This window comes from Citrus clementina, unplaced genomic scaffold, assembly GCF_000493195.1.
Source record: "Citrus clementina cultivar Clemenules unplaced genomic scaffold, Citrus_clementina_v1.0 scaffold_1, whole genome shotgun sequence".
In the NCBI taxonomy this organism is placed as follows: Eukaryota; Viridiplantae; Streptophyta; class Magnoliopsida; order Sapindales; family Rutaceae; genus Citrus; species Citrus x clementina.
Genome location: NW_006263303.1, coordinates 16,478,163 through 16,496,201, shown reverse-complemented (window position 1 = coordinate 16,496,201; position 18,039 = coordinate 16,478,163). Strand labels below are relative to the sequence as shown.

The 18,039-nt window shown below is 32.4% G+C and overlaps 1 protein-coding gene across 1 annotated transcript; it reads right to left on the bottom strand.

Moving 5' to 3' along the window:
• Positions 1-7,629: 7,629 nt before the first annotated feature.
• LOC18054015 (UDP-glycosyltransferase 79B3) lies at positions 7,630-9,222 on the bottom strand. Its single transcript, XM_006451705.2, has one exon. The coding sequence runs from the start codon at positions 9,123-9,125 to the stop codon at positions 7,710-7,712; it is 1,416 nt and encodes a 471-aa protein (XP_006451768.1). The 5' UTR covers positions 9,126-9,222; the 3' UTR covers positions 7,630-7,709.
• Positions 9,223-18,039: the final 8,817 nt, after the last annotated feature.

Below are 18,039 nucleotides of genomic sequence, written 5' to 3'. Positions count from 1 at the left end.
TTGTTGGCAATAAATGTGTATTCAGGGTTAAATACAACCCAGGTGGCAACATTTCCAAATATAAAGTAAGGTTAGTTGCAAAGGGATTTCACCAAACATATTGTGTGGACTTCTTTGTAACTTTCAGCCCTGTAGTAAAACCCTGCACTATTATAGTTGTCCTCAGCTTAGCTGTTATGCATCATTGGCAAATAAAGAAACTAGATGTAAACAATGCCTTTCTTAATGGTGTTCTTACAGAAGATGTATTCATGCATCAACCAGAGGGATTCATTAATCCACACTTTCTTTTATATGTTTGCAAATTAAACAAGGCATTGTATAGTCTTAAGCAAACTCTTAGAGCTTGGAATGACAGGTTAAAAGGCTCCTTGATGCAGTGGGTTTTCAATTATCCAAGTCAGACACTTCTTTGTTTCTAAAATATACATGTAGAGATATCCTCGTTATTCTTATCTATGTGGATGACATTCTTATTACTGGTTCAAATCAAACTCACATAGAACAAGTTATCAAGCAACTTGGTTTAGAATTTGTTCTCAAAGATTTAGGGGAATTCAATTATTTTCTTGGCTTAGACGTCACACCTTCAGTCACTGGTCTACATCTCTCCCAAACTAAATACATAGGAGATATCTTAAAGAAGGCCAACATGCTTGAAAGTAAAGGATGCAATAACTCATAAGTGTATCTGATAAGCTACATAAGAATAAAGGTCAAGCTTTTGAGAATATATCTCTTTACAGAAGCATTATAGGCTCTCTTCAATATGTCACTTTAACAAGGGCAGAGCTAGCCTTTACAGTAAACAAATTGAGTCAGTTCTTAGGAGCTCTAACAACTCTTCATAGGCAAGCATGTAAAAGGGTGTTAAGATATCTTCAAAGTACAGCCACTTATAGCATCCAGTTCTTTAATACAGGAATACTTGCTTTAACAACATATTTTGATGTAGATTGGGGTTCAGACCCTAATGATAGAAGGTCTATTAGAGGATATTGTGTTTTTCTTGGTTCTAATCTTGTCTCTTAGTCCTCCAAGAAGTAGAACATTGTTTCTAGGTCTCTGCTGAATCAGAATATAGAGCTCTAGTACTAACAACCTTAGAAGTTTTATGGATTACATATCTTTTAAAGGAGCTTAAGATTCCATCAGTTAAATCTCTTGTGTTGTATTGTGACAATAAAAGTGTTGAGGCTTTAGCTAGTAATCCCAAGTATCATACAAGAACCAAACACATAGAGTTAGGTCTTCACTTTGTCAAAGAACATATTCCTCAAAAGGAACTTATTGTTGAGCACATATCTAACTTTAATCAATTGGCTGATATCCTTACAAAGCCTCTTGGTTTTGATCATTTTGCCTTTTTGAGAGATAAGATCAATGTCTATCCAAGACATTGAGCTTAAGGGGACATGTTAAGATTAGTTGTTAACGTGGACATAACGACAGCTCATAAATGACTCAGCAGCCACATGGATGGGTTGTTATACGAATTAAAAAGTTTGTTATTTCCCTTCAATATTTTGGTTCAGCTAGTTGTAACTAAAACACACATTTTTGTTGCTTTAAGATGATTCTAGATGTATGTATAAATACCACTGTAATTCAACTCAATATAGTTTTATGAGATGAATCTAGAATTTACATCCTCTTTGAAATTACAAAATTCTCTCAGAAACTTTCTTTAGCTTTCTTAGTAAGCAAACAACAGTCAAGTCTTTAATTATCCATGCTCTAACGAATTTCAAAAGTTTAGGCAAAAAATGGAGTCTTAATTAACAAATTTTTAAGCAGCACCAACTCCCTGACTCTTCTTCCTCGGTCTTTTTTTCATGTAGAACTCCAGCTTTGTACCCTCCAAGATGTATCTGACAGAAATCAGATTGCTCATCAATAAATAAAAGCAAAGCAACTATTATACTTAGTCTTGTATCTAGTAAACAACTTTCATTGAAAAAAAAAAAAAAGTCGATGATCAGAAAGAACATCTTTGATTTTTTTCCCAAGCTAAATTTTAGATGTATAATGTTATTAAGAAAATATGGCATTCTTCTTTTCATACCTCATTAAAAGGTAAGGACTAGAAAGAAATTATAGACATAAGAGCTTATGATAACTCGTATTTGCTTTATAACATGAAAGTTCAGGTATTACCAAGTGCCTCTTCAATATTATCATTATCATTATTATTGTTGTTGTTGTTGTTGTTGTTGGGTTAGCAAGGAGCCTTCAGTAATCAATATATTTTGGAAACTAAAAGAAGATTAAAAAAAGTATAATGCCCATCAATAAGTCTGCAATGGCTAGATACAAGCAAACAAACAACTGAGGAATAATTACCTTTACCATACAAGAAATTTTGTCTAGTTATTTTGTTCTCTTTCAATTAACTTAAAAGAATTTGGAAATATCCAGTGTTGATCAGAATCCATCATTTATATAACCAATAAGTAATTAACCCAAAGATCCTTATTTGTTTCCATTATTTTGACATAAGCAATGCAAAACAATGTTTACTTTGTCAAGAAGCAACAAAGCTTAGTCGCTGACTCAAGAACAATCATAGAAATAACACATAATCAACAGAACTCCAAATTATATGAAGAGATTACATCAATATATATCTTCTTATGTTTTAAAACATCTAAAAGCCAAGGTTACTATCACCATTATCATTTCCTTCTCTACTGTACACTGCGAGTGCACTTCCTTGATGAGCATGATGAGAAAAGACTCTCCAAGTAGAGCAGAGACTTTTGAGATATAGTAAGATGATTTGGCACCCCACAATAAAACACAGGAGCCTCAACATAGCAAGCAAAACACTTAGGTATCATAAGCCAATCCATAATTGAGGGGTCATAAAATTGTACATTTAGGTTATCAGTCGACGCAAGCAAGCCATTGCATGAACCGATGGCCTTTCCTCGCCAGTCCAAAGTGGGGTAATAAATCTTACAGTTTTTCTTTAAAAGTAACCTAGTTTTTCTCTACTAAAATATTCTTTGGGTTATAACGAGCCATCTCAAGTGATTCGATACCATTCCCGAGGATTCTAAATTTTTTTCAAAAATTTTTTACAAAAAGAAAAATAGGATTTTTCATTTTTTTTTCTAAAAAATTCCATAAAAATTGTTCCTTGGCTTGAAACAGACTTCTATTTTTTTTCTCATGGCATCATTTCATCAATATCAAGGTGTGTGCAAGAAACTGGGTTAGGATTCTAATGTTATCTTGGAGGAGCTCATGGAAAGCTCAAAATCAATGTACGGTAAAAATTCTTTGGTCATAACGAGCTGTCTCAAGTGGTTCCATACTGTTCCAAAAGGTTCTAATAATTTTTCAAGAATTTTTTGAGAAAATATCAAAAAATAGGGTTTTTTTGGAATTCTGTAGAAATTGTTCTGTGGCTCGAAACAACACCTTCTTCTCTTGTGGTATCCTTTCTTCAATATCGAGGTGCATCCAAAAAGTAAGATCATGTTTCTAATTTTGTCTTCGAGGAGCCTATGAAAAGCCAAAAATCGATTTTGCTATAGCCCTTAGTTTTAAGCCTAAAATGGGCTTGAAGAAGAAAAGCTGGGTTTTTCTCTAAAAGTGGCCCAATTTTTCTCTGTCAAAATATTATTTAGGTCATAACGAGCCATCTCAAGCAATTCCATACTATTCTAGAAGGTTCTAATTGTTTTTCAGGAATTTATTCAAAAAAAGGACTGAAAAACAAGGCTTTTCTTGGATTTTTTCAAACGTTCTATAGAAAACAATTCAGTGGTGAAATGGACACTTGTGTTTTTTTCTATGGCATTGTTTTGCCAATATTGAGGTAAGTGTAAAAACCAGGTCAGGATTCTAATGTCGTCTTGGAGGAGCCCATGAAAAGACCAAGAAAAGCTAGGTTTTGTCTTCAAAAGTAACCTGATTTTTCTCCACCAAAGCATTCTTTGGGTGGTAACGAGTCTTCTCAAGGTTGTTTAATATCATTTTGTAAAGTTCTAATAGCTTTTCAAGAATTTTTTTTTTCAAAAAAAAGCCCAAAAATGGGGTTTTCTTGGATTTTTATGAAATTTTCGTAGAAACCATCCGTGACTCGAAATGGACTCTGTTTTTTTCTATGGCATCATTTTACCAATATCAAGGTGGATAGTATGAAGCTAGTTAGGATTTCAATGCCATCTTAGAGAAGCCCATGAAAATTCCAAAACCGGTATGTTTACAGCCTTTGGTTTTTGGGCCCAAAATATGTGCAGGGATGAAAAGTTAGTTTTTTTTTTCCCAAAAGTAAACTAGTTCTTTTATGGAAAAACATTCGTTGGATCATAACGAGCATCTCAAGTGGTTTGACACAGTCCCAAAAGGTTATGATAGATTTTCAAGAATTTGTTTAAAAAAGACCAAAAAAGGAACTTTTCTTTATTTTTTTCAAAAATTCCATAAAAACTATTCCATGACTCAAAATAGACTCCCCTTCTTTTTTTTGTGGTATCATTTCATCAATATCAAGGTGTTGCAAGAAAATGGGTCAGGATTCCAACGCCATCATGAAAGAGCCCGTAAAATGCCCAAAATTGTTGTGCTATAGCCTTCAGTTTTGACCCAAAATGGGCGCAGGAAAGAAAATATGGGGTTTTGGCCAAAAATAACTTGACTTTTTCTGCCAAAATATTATTTGGGTTGTAATGAGCCGTCTCAAGCAGTTCAATACTGTTCCGGAGGGTTCTAATAGTTTTTCAAAAAAATTTCGAAAAAAGTACCCAAAAATAGGGTTTTTCTTAGATTTTTTTGAAAATTCCATAGAAACTATTATGTGGCTCGAAACGGACTCTCTATTTTTTCATAGCAACGTTTCACTAATATCAAGGTGCCTGCAAGAAACCAGGTTCAGTTTTAAGCCCAAAATGTGTGCAAAGGAGAAAAGTTGGATTTTTTTAGAAAAATAACTTAGTTTTTCTCAGTCAAAACATTCTTTGGGTCATGATGAGCCATTTCAAGTGGTTTGATATTGTTTCACAAGGTTGTAATAGTTTTTCAATAATTTTTTTTCAAAAAAAGATTGCAAAATGGGGTTTTTCTTAGATTTTTTTGAAAATTCTGTAGAAACTATTCTATGGCTCGAGACAAACTTCTATTCCATCTTGTGTCATTGTTCCCAAATATCAAGGAGCATGGAAGAAACCGAGTTAGGATTCCAATGTCATCTTGGAGGAGTCCCATGAGAAGCCTAAAACCGATGTGCTACAGCCTTTGGTTTTGGGTCCAAACTGGTTACGGGAAAAAAGTTGTGTTTTTCTCCAAAGGTAACTCGATTTTATTCCATCAAAATATTCTTTAAGTCATAACAAGCCCTCTTAAGTGGTTCGATACCATTCTGGAAGGTTTTAAGGTAGCGTTTACTTTTTGGATTGGATTGGGAATCCTGAAGAGTGAGAATCCTAGGATTGGGAGTGTGGAGTGGGAGTGGGAGTAGGTTGTTTACTTACACTGGAATAGAAGCATGGAATGGAGATCAGAATCCAATTTATGTGTTTACTTTGTCTTGGATTGGGAGTAAATAGTTTCAAATTATAATTTTATCTTTATTTAAAGAATTATAGTTTTTAATTACAAAACTAGTTGTGTTTTTCTCCAAAGGTAACTCGATTTTATTCCATCAAAATATTCTTTAAGTCATAACAAGCCCTCTTAAGTGGTTTGATACCATTCTGGAAGGTTTTTAAAAGAAAAGTTGAAAAATGAGGTTTTTCATGAATTTTTTTAAAATTTTGTAGAAAATATTTTGTGGCTTGAAACAGACGTCCATATTTTCTATTGCATTGTTTTGCCAATATTGAAGTGCATGCAAAAAATTGAGTCAGGATTCCAACGCCATCTTGGAGGAGCCCATGAAAAGCCCAAAAGCAAGTGTTAAATCCTTCAGTTTGGGGCCAAAAAATGGCGAGGAGAAGAGTAGTTAGGTTTTTCTCTAAAAGTAACTCGATTTTTATTTGCCAAAAAATTCTTTGGGTTGTACTGAATCGTCTCAAATGGTTCGATACAAGTCTATTAGGTTCTAATATTTTTTAGAATTTATTTTTTTAAAAAGACCAAAAATAGTGTTTTTTTTAAACTTTATAGGAATTATTTTGTGGCTCAAAACAGACTCCTATTTTTTTTATGTGGCAGCGTTTTACCAATATCAAGGTTCATGCAAAAAACCAAGTCAGGATTCTAATGCCGTCTTGGAGGAGCCCATGAAAAGCCCAAAACTGTTGTGCTATAGCCTTCGGTTTTGGCCCCAAAAAGGGTGCGGGAAAAAAAATTGTGTTTTTCTCCAAATGTAACCCAGTTTTTCTCCACCAAATCATTCTTTGGTCATAACCTTAAGTGTTCAAAAGGTTAATAGTTTAAAGACTCCCATTTTTTTCTCGTGGCATTGTTTCGCCAATATCGAGGTGCATGCAAGAAAGCGAGTCAGGATTCAATTGTCATCTTGGAGAAGCTCGTAAAAAGCCCAAAATCGGTGTATTATGTTAGAATAGGATTCGATTGTTATCTTGGAGAAGCACGTAAAAAGCCCAAAATCAGTGTATTATGTTAGAATAAAATTTATTTAAACATTTATATAAAATATTTTTTTTATTTTATAAATATAATAATTGATAATAAAAATAAAAATTTTATATTATTAATTTTATTTTTATTTTGTTATCTCAATATAGTTGGTAATAATCTATTTAAAATTAATGATTTATTTCATAATTAGAATGATAATTTTAGATTTTAATAATATAAATGAAGGCATATATGAAATTGTATTAAGTATAAAAGTAATTTTCAAAATTAGATTTTGAAAAGCTATTCTTTCTCTACTTTTCAAAATATATTGTAGGATGAGGTGTTTTTACCAAAAGTAATTTTAAAAAATTATCAAATTCCAAAATTAGTTTTTAGTTTTTCAAAATTACTTTTAAACCTTCCAAAAATAATCCTAAACAGGCCCTAAGTTGTATTAGTTAAATTAGTTTTTTTTTTAATTCTAGTTCAATTATTTTTTTGGATGATTTTTCATCAGAACTATTATAAATTTTTTTATTATAATTATTGATTGTTACGTCGATGGATTTTGTAAAATTAGAGAGAAGACATATAATTAATAATTTTCTAATTAAAATTTTAACACAATATTCTATCAATTGAATTGGTGTAAAATTTGGTTAAAAAACGAAGGGGTTGTTACTCCACCCGTCCAACCTTTTTTTACTTCTTGGCTATATTTTACGATTTGCATGGTTAGTGCTCTATCAAGCAAAATGAAAATTAATTTGTCAAAGGAATATTAGAGAAAGGTAACACTTCGGGTAAGAGATAGAATGTTACGATCCTAAATTCTATACGCGCTAAATATAAAAATGTAAGTGAGCATATAAGCTCATCTCAGGATCCTAAATTTTTAGCTTGCAGGTTCTGGTTCTACCATCTATCAAATCACATTTTAATTAGTTTATTATTTCATTATAAATCGTACTTTTTAATAAAATGTTTTTTTTTTAAATTTCTAGAAAAAAAAAATCATGTTGGTTTATTTGTAGTTTGATTTGAATATATTTGCTACATACCATACCATTAATAATCATACAACATAAATAGGCCATGCATGAACTTGTAGACAATCGAAGTTAAGAAACATTGAAACGCCTACAACAAGAAAGAAATTAAATCAAACATCCATTTTAACTAGTGTGCACCTCACAACTCACGAGCCCCCGCATATTTTGAACAAACTTATCAATGTAACCACTCACGAAACCGGGACTCACCAATGTCCCCTTCCACTTTGCATGGTTTCTCCTCACCACATTACCCACTTCACTCTCTTTATCCATCACACACTTAATGGCTTTGCACAAACTCTCCTTCGAAAACCATCCATTTTCTTCTCTCTCAACCTCAACAGCAACCTTAAGCTCCTCAGCCAACAACCTAGTGTTCAATATTTGATCACCGAGATGCGGCACCAACACTATCTGACAGTCACTCATCAAACTCTCCCACATCGAGCCAAACCCACAATGACTCACAAAGCATCCCACCGAGGAGTGTTCCAAAATGGGCATTTGTTCCACCCATTCTCCGCAAACCACTCCTCTTCCTTTTGTTCTCTCCGCAAACCCATCCGGAAACGCTTCTTCCACCGTCGAAGCTCCCGTCGGTGGCTTCAACGCTATGAGGAAACACAAGCCCGTTAACTCAAGCCCTAGAAGAAGTTCTTGAAACTGCTTCTTTTCGAGAATGATTTGGCTCCCGAACGCACAGTAAACCACCGAACTTCTCTCAAACCCGCCTAGCCACTTATCCCATCTCTCCTCCGACGGTGTCTTAGCCGGTTCATGCAGAACTGGACCGGTCAGAAAAACCGGCTTATTGTACTGACGTGCAATATATTCACACAAATCCCCTTCTATTTCATGGCAAGTTCTTATTGATATGGCGTCGGATTCTTTCAAGGATGTTGTGATTCGCTCGTAAAACGACATTCCTTCTCCGAACGGGAATGATATGAACGTCAACTCTCGTGCTTCGTGCCGACGTAATACGATGGTATCCGAAGGGTAGCCTGCCGGCGGCATTGCTAATTCAGCTTCTGTTACGGGCCTGTCCTTTGGAACATTTCTAGCCGGAACAAGGGCAGTGGCAATCGACGCGGCACAGACGACGTTGTATTTAATGCATTTGATGCTCAACGACTTGGATATTGTCGCCATCCAGTAAGCAATGTCATAAAAAAGAAGCCTAGGCTTTGCGGCTTTGATCACTGCTTCCACCTGGCCCCGGCAGCGGTCCATTGCAATGACGAGGAGATTGATGGAGGACATGGGTACGTCCGATGCGGTTTCGGCTCCGGCGGGGAGGCCGTCGACGTAAGGGACGGTGAGAGGGTGTAAGGTGATGAGATCAGGATGGAGGTTGAAATGTTGAAGCTGTGTTTGAGCCTTTCTGGGCAGTAGGATTGTGATTTTATGGCCTTTTTCAGCTAGCTTGTTGGAGAGATGAAGAAATGGAGTCATGTGGCCGACAGCAAACCATGGTAACATTACAATGGGAAATGCTGATGATGATGATGATGAGCAGCTCCCTGAATCTGCCATTTTGCTTCACTTTGCGAACTTGTAATTAAATTTAATTAATGTATCGAGAGTTAGGACAATGTTTTAGGTACTATCATTCCTTTCTGATTCATTTATTAGTTGAGAGATACACGTAATAAAAAAATTAAGACAAATGGTTGAGAGTTTTAGGTATTAGTTGAAAGTTTTAGGTATTTAATTAATGTATTAGTTGAGAGCTGATTCATTAATTATGCACCGTGCGGCCGAAATTAATTCTTCCATGGAGAATATCTGTAAACCAGGCCATGAAAGGATAATCAAATGGTTGAAATGGATGGCCCCACCTTGGCCTTTTTTTAAATTAAAAACAGATGGTGCTCGAAAGATTTCAGGACATGCAAGTGCAGTTGGCCTCATTAGAAATTATTGCGGAGAATGGGTTCATGGCTTTGGTATGAATATTGGCCATTGCACTATTACTGGGGCGGAGCTTTCGGGTCTATTTCAACGGTTGCAACTTGCCTGGAATATTGGGATTAGACAACTACTTGTTGAAGTTGATGGTCGATGCATCACTGAGATCCTAGCCACAGATAACAATCATCTCAATGCTTACTCCTCTCTTATTCAGGGAATTAAAATACTTCTTAACATGGAGTGGCAGGTATCTCTGTCACACAGCTATAAAGAAACCAATTTTGCAGCTGATTACCTTACCAACCAAGCTCTTCTTTTGCCTCTTGGGATCCATGTGTTTCCAACGCCTCCATCCGGAACTGAAGGGTGACTGTTGCATGATGTATCTGGGTCTGCGTACCCACGAATGGTCGTTGCTTAGCCTTTAACTAAGGCCTTTTCGTATAAAAAAAAAAAAAATTCAAGTCCGAAAACAAGAAAATAAATAAATAAATAAAAACTAAGGCCTTGTTGTAATACATATAAAGTAAAAATTATTAAGATGGCATCACAAGCCGTAGATCTTGTTTTTTCAATGTGATTGTTTTCTGATTTATTCAAGAGAAAAAAATAAAAAAGAGAAAAAAAAAACATGTGATTGTTTTCGTTGGGTATAGTTGTAAGTGTTGGCATTTTGCAAGAGAGAGGGTTATAGCAATCCACGAAAAAATGGGAATAAAATTGACTCAGCCTGTAACTAAATAAGCGCATGTTTTGCCTTGTTTACTGTAAAATCATAATTTAGGGGATCATCTATCAGAAAATTATTTGGGGGTAGCTTTTTTCTTTTTTTTTTTTCCTTGTAACATTTTAACCCTAGTTTTTTATTTTCTTTTTGTTGGGTTTTAATTTGTTTATTGTGTGGTGTCTATACTCCACAGGCAAATGAGTAGTTACATTAATGATTTAAACAGCCCCATATTTCCAACAAGATACAACTAAATTTGACAAATCCGAGTAATATTTTCCCAATATATTTTCTCCCATTTCGACTATTTAAGGAATTAAGGTCCGTTTGGGATTGCTTTTGAGAGGTTTGAAATTGATTTTGAAAATCTAAAAGCTAATTTTAGTATTTGGTAAAAAAAAATTAAAATCACTTTTGTTAAAACCAGCCCCTCCTACAGTTGATTTTGAAAAGGAGGGAAGGAGTAGTTTTTAGATTCTGATTTTAAGAATCAATTTTATCCTTTAATACAATTCCATAGATATCCTTAAAATTATTACCTAAACCCAAATTATCTTTATTCAAATTAGAAACTAAATTAATATTTTGATAAATTTTTATTATAACTCATTAATCTAAATTTATTAATATCAATTTGTTGGTCGAATTATTATTAAATTTGTTTCACTATATTATAAATTTAATTATCAATTATTTTAAGATAATAAAAAATAAAATCAATATATTATAAATTTTATTTTTAGTAAACATTGTTATAAAACACAATTAAAAATATTATATGTACATGTTTTAATATGTATAAATAAATTTTATTCTATATTATGTACATTTTAGTCATCTGTTTTCTCTCAGCAGTTTACTAGTAAAATTTACCAAACGTCCATAACTACTTTCAAAACTCACAGTACTTTTGAAAACAAAATTTACCAAACACTTAACTGATTCTTTTCACAGCTAATTATTTTTATAACACAACTAACATAAATTATTTTAAAAACTACAGCATTCTCAAACTGGCCCTTAATGGTTTTTGCCGCATTTAATTTGAGATCATTGGATAGAAAATTCAGCACTTGTCTGTCAATATTAATTAATTAGTAATGGTGGGTGTATTTAGACTATGTCATAATATAATGCTTGTTGACACGACTTAAAAGTGTTTAATTTACTCCCAAGTATAAGAGTGCCTAGTTATACTATATCTTGGTGAGTCCAAGGTTAATCCACAGAAAAATGATTTAATTTATTTATTTAAGTTTATCTAAAAAAAGAAAAGAAAATTTAACTATATGTAATTTGATTTGAGAAAAACTATGAAATAAAATTAGTTAGGGTTATGGATCCACTCTTAGTAATAAATACAACTTAATAAATTCTTTTTATTTTTATTTTATTGCCCAAAAGATTAATTATATAAATTATAATTATTTTCTCATTAATTTCATTATGGATTAAGTACTTAATGTGCCAAAACTTAATTTGTCTACAATAAGTCAAAATACCATTCTACCATACTTTATACTAAGATATTAAGAATTCATTGTGCCAAAATCTCATGTTTGTCTACAATAAATCAAAATTCAAAATATAAAATATGGATAAAATTAAATAGAAAATAATTTAATTTATATAATTAAAAATAGAATTTGATTCAATCATATTTATTTCCTAAGAGCTTCACCTTCCCTAAGTATTAATATTTAGCTAAACCTAATTGAAATAAAGGGAATTATTAAAATAATTAAAAATAATTAAAAAAGTATTTGAAAATTGAAAATAAAACTAATTTTATTTATTGAAAATATATTACAAAGAGGTATGAGAAGAAGAATTTGAGGAGAAAGAAGAGAAGGAAAGGTGTGAAGAGGTGTGTTCCCCCCTCTCTATTTATACTAATACAAAATTAATTCACACCACATAAATGAATAAAACTAATTATATCTTAACCTTACATTTGTCCGACTAACAAAACATAAACATAACTTAATCCAATCAAGCACATCCAACACATTTCACTAACAATTACCATACCTAACATGATAAAAACTTATAATCTCACAGTTACCACAGTTACCACATTTACCGTGGTAAAAACTTATAAATTTACAACAAAAGTGGCAGTTCCTCGTCGATAATGACCTAATATCTTGGACTTCTGGAATCTAAATTTGACATCCGTAATTTGTTTGGAGCCTCAAATTGCTTATTTTTACCTAATAAACACACAAAAATACACAAAATTAAATATTTAGAAAAATAATTAGAAATTTATAGTATGTTATATAATTACAAATGTAAATTATATTAAAAGCACAAAATAACATTTTTAACTCTTTAATAAATATATAATTTTTAACACTAATCAATTGTAATATATCATAGAATGTGTATCTTGCAATTGGGACATTGGTATATCGTAGAGTGTGTATCTTGCAATTGGGACATTGGTGATACCCCACGATTTTCAGTAAATCTAGTAAGATGATGTTTAAGAGAATATAAAACTCCCATTCATTTACGACTATTATATTTAACTAATTTGCATCATATATGCTAGACCATTATCCATCTATACCACCGTAATCAAATTATGGGAAATTTTTTTAATTTAGAATTAAAATTTTGGACGAATTTACAACATCGTAAATGAATTTTTACAATGTTGTAAACTTAAAGCGAGAAAGTTTTTAGCTGAGATTATTGTTGATCCAATATCTGTTGGTTTTGAGGTATTTAATAGAGTTCCGTCAAAGACCAAAGGTTATTTCCAATATTAATAATTTTGATAAAGTATTTTTCATGGAAGCTGAAAGTATTTAACCTTTTCTTTGGAAGAATTAACAAAGGATTTGTTTTACATAGCCTGGATTTTTATTTCAAATGATGTCATATTCATCAATTAGATGATGTGATAATACAATTAATAAAGAATTGACAATACGACACATCACATGTCATATTATTTGAGATGAAATTTAAAATTAAATTTGGGATGTCTATCATTATTCTTAATAAAGAATTAAGGGTTAAAATCATTAATTGAACAATGAAAATTATCAAATATAGGACTTTTTTCAAAATAAATAAATCTTAGCTTCAAGATGAAAATTAACGGATATAGGATTATTATTAAAAAGATTTTTGGATTATTATGATCGGGACTAATAATAGAGAGATGCCTAAAAATTTGGCTTTCCTACACAATTAACTTTAGAAAAACTTTGATATCTTAAAGAATAATTATTAATTAGTTTATTAATAAATAAATATCTAAAAATTGGGGTCGCCCTAAAATTTGGAGTTCTAGGCAACCGTCTGCTGCTAAAGTTGTCCTTGAAAATGTTATAAATAGTAGTAATAATAATAATATACTAATAATAAAGACAATGTATAATATTGTAAACTCCTCCTTGATTTTAATTCCTAACCTGACTATCAAACTATATTCATTGGCTTAATACAAGTTTAAGACCAAAACATTTATTCTTGAAAACTTTGGTAAAAGACATATAGACCCCTAAAATTTTGTAAAAGTACAAATGCACCTTGTTAATTTTTTAGAAAGGACATATGTACCTCCATCTATACCACTCTGAAGCGAAAATCTACGTTTGCACTACACATATACGAAGAAGTTTTCAAACAGGGATTCTTAACTATATTAAAGTCAAGAATAAACTAAACAAAATATATAGATTTTAATATATTATAGGATAAAATACATTGCATTAAAGTAAATGTTTTTTTTCTTTTAATTGATACCTCACTTTAATATGGTCATATCCCTAATATATATATATATATATATATATATATATCCATAACCTAAATCAGATGCATCAGTTTCAATAATTTTAGGTAATATAGGATTAGCAAGATATAAACATGGGATGCTTTTTACAGAATTCTTTATAAGCTTTACAACTTTGGTATGTTCATTTGTCCAAGGAACAGGTTTTTTCTTTAATCTATCATGCAGAGGTTTAGACAACCTGTTGATATTAGGGCAGAAATCAAGAACATAGTTTAAACTTCCTAGAAACCTTTGTAGTTGAGTTTTGTCTAGGATTTTATCAGGAAACTTGTCTGCGAAGACAAGTGAACGCTCAATAGGGGTAATGGTCCCTTTGGAAATATGATGACCTAGGAACCTAATCTTTGTTTGAAACAAAGAGACTTTTGAACTGGAGATTGCTAGGCCAGCCTTTCTGGTAGCAAAATAAAAAGTCTTTAAATGTTTGAAATGTTGGTCGATGGTTTGGGAAAAAATCAGAACATCATCAATATAGACAATGCAAAATTCAGAATAAGGGTTATAAATATCATTCATAATTCTTTGAAATTCTGAAGGTGCATTCTTTAAACCAAAAGGCATGACTGTCCATTCGTATTGACCAAATGGAACAGTAAAAGTAGTTTTGTAACGGTCATTCGGATGAATTTGAATTTGCCAAAAACCTGACTTCATGTCAAATTTTGAAAATATGAAAGCAGAATGTAGTTTTTGGAGCAAATCTTTTTTATTAGGTATTGGGTACCTAATCCATTTTAGGGCTTTGTTAAGGGGTTTGTAATTTATAACCAATCTAGGGGTGCCTCTTTCAATTTCAGAATTTTTATTAACATAAAAAGCGGCACAAGACCATGGGGATCTTGACTTTACAATGAGTCCTTTGGACTCCAAATCTTTGATTTCCTTTTTACAATGTTGTTCTAATTCCATATTCATTTGAATTGGACGGGCTTTAGTAGGAATTTGTCTTTCATCAAAAGAATTTTCATAAGGTAGATCTACCAAGTGTTGTTTTCTGTTCCAAAAAGCAGAGGGTAGATCGGCACAAATTTCTTTTTCAATAAGAGTTTTGAAATCAGAAATTTTTCTTTTAATGAATTCACTTTGTAATTGGCTTTCAATTCTTTGTAAATCCAAATCCTTTTTTAAAAATATTATATCACACTGTTTTGATTTAAGTAAATTGTTTATTCGGTTTTGATAAACAGAACAAGCTTTAACAATATTTAAATTCCTTGTTTTAGGTTTTTCAATAAATGGAAAAACAAGTTTTTCATTTTTTGTTTTGAAGGATATACTATCATAATTGACAGTATAAGGTGTTATAAGATTTATAAAAGGAGTTCCCAAGATGATGGCATGATGAATATCATTTGTGAGAATAAAAGAAGTTCTAAATTCAAAACCATTGTTATGAATTGAAGCTTCAACTTTAGATTTTACATTGAGTTTTGAATTATTAGCTGCAGAAAGTCTTTCTTTAGTTTTCTCATGAAATCGTTTGGGGACAATATCTTCCCTTATGCAATTTAAATCGGCTCCAGTGTCAAAAAGGGCAATGGCATCAATTGCAAAATCATCAGAAAAAATTAAAGTGATTTTAATTAAATATTTTCTCGTGGTGATTTGTTTTAAAACAAATAGAAAATCATTGGGAACAGATTCAATGTTTTCTAAACTTTGATCATTATTATCACCATTATCAGAATTGGATTCATTATCTGAATTATCCTGTAAATGTTTTTGCAAAAGAAGTTGGATAGTCTCAGAATCACTTTTTTGTTTTTCTTTTAATTCTCTAATCTCAGTTTTAATGTCTTTAATTTCTTTCTGAAGATCTTGAATACTGGGGGTATTTTTCTTCGTTTTCTTTTTATTCAAAATCTCAGTAAGATCATAAGAGTTCTTTTTAACAATTGGAACTTTAGAAGTTTCAGCTTTATTAAAATCCAGAGTTTTCAAAAGCTTATCAAGATATTCTTTTTGAAGACTTGGATCGGAAATATTCTTTACGAGTTCAAAAAAAGTTTCTTGGTCTTTAGTCAAAACATTGATTTTCTTTAAAAAGGAATCTGTTTCAGATCCACTACTGCTAGATGCAGAGGTATCTGAGTCAAAAAGCTCATCGACCTGAAGTGGGTCACTATCTCCCGACATGGAAGACTCAGAGTCTGAAGACTCTACCATGAGAGGGGCAATTTTGGAAAGGACTTCATCATCTAGGCCAAGCTCTTGGAGCTTCTTGTTCATTCTGCAATATTTTGCAGTATGGCCTTTTATGCCACACTTATGACATATGGCTTCTTTGTAATTGAAAGGAGTAAAAGGGGTCTTTGGTTTGGCTCTAAAGTTTTTCTTTTTAGAGAAATTGGGTTTTTTATAAGGCCTCGAAGGTTTCTTATAAAAAGATTCTCTAAACTTTTGGAATGGTTTCTTATGGCTTTTGGATTTGTAATGTTTTCTGTGAGGTCTTGAAGAACATTCACCATTACAATCCTTGGAAGTAGAGGTTTTAAAGGTCATAGTTGAATTGTTTACAAAAACCGCCTAATTCTTTCTTAGACTTCTTAAGCTCCCATTTAAGCCGTTTTTGTAATTTCAAATCTTGGCAGACCTTTAAACCTTCTTTGTTGACAAAGCTGACTAGCTCACCATAAGTAAGATCGTCATAGGGAATGCGATTGTCATAAAGGACTTTAATAGAATTCCTAACCTTTTCTCCTAAAAGGGTAGGTAATCCTGCTAAGAATTTTTCTTTCCAAGTAGTATGATTTGCATCATCTCTAAGAAAGAGTCTGGTGAAGAAAGTAGTTTTGTAGGTTTGGAACTCACTAAGTTTCCTACATCTTAGATTGTGTAGTAACTCAGAATTTTTGTCTCTAAGGTGAGAAGAGTCACCTATGAAATGAAGAGAAAAAGTAACAATTAGGGTTGCTACTGCATCCTGAATTGGGTTATTGAATTCATCATAGATGGGGGTGCCATCTTGATCTCTTTGGATAGGATTAAGAATATCTAATTGTTGCTCATTGGTGAGAAGATGATCCTACCATCCTTTAAGTTGACCAGTAAAACTGGCAATAAGGATTTATGCAATAGCCTTGTCAGAAGTTCCTGATTGGGTTTTATAGGCATTGGCTGCCATGGTCATTTGTTGCAACAATCCTAGTATGTTGTATTCCGACATTCCATCAATATTCTATTCATAGACAGAGGATGCATTATATCGAGATTGGTTTAATGCACTAGGCCTATTGTCTATGGTCAAATCCAGAGGAGACTTGACTGTGGGAAGGGCTAATTCCCAATGGATTTTGTTGGCTTTAGGAATAGAATCATCTTTGAAGGCTTCTAAGTCTGAAGAGGCTATAGAAGTTTAGTCATCATGTTCTAGTACTCCAATCTTGCTAGATTGGGGAGTATCAGGAGCTATTTGAACTTTACTAGATGAAGATGAAGCTGCTTCAATCCTATCTAGTTGTTCTCTAATGGCTTTAGCAAAATCTGATTTTGACTCTTGAGCAAGCTTTTGGCTAGTTTTCGAAACCTGAAAAGGTTTGAAAATAAGGTTTTTAAGCTTTTTGTCAGAATCTGATTTTGATGGAACAGGAGAAACAGAGGAGATGGCTATGGTTGACTTTTGGAATTGGTTTTCTATCCTAGTCAACTGTTTTCCAATAGTATTTAAGTTAGTATTGCAGAAATTATTCTGTTGGATAATACTACTCAAATTGGCATCAAAATCATTTGGTTTTGGGATTTTGTAAGGTGAGGCTCTAATTTGGACAGGAGGTTCACCGTGATCAACAGTTATACTCCAAAGAGGTGGGTGCTCAGATTCTATGGTTCTGTCACTATCAGAAAGTTTCCACTCATGAATTTTCTTTCTAATAGTTATAGGGTTCGATTCTTTAAAGGGATTGAAAATGTTGTTCTCAGAAGAATATATTTCGAACCAATCAAAAAACAATATATGAACTTGATGTAAGTTTACAAATTCATAATAAACTTGTTGG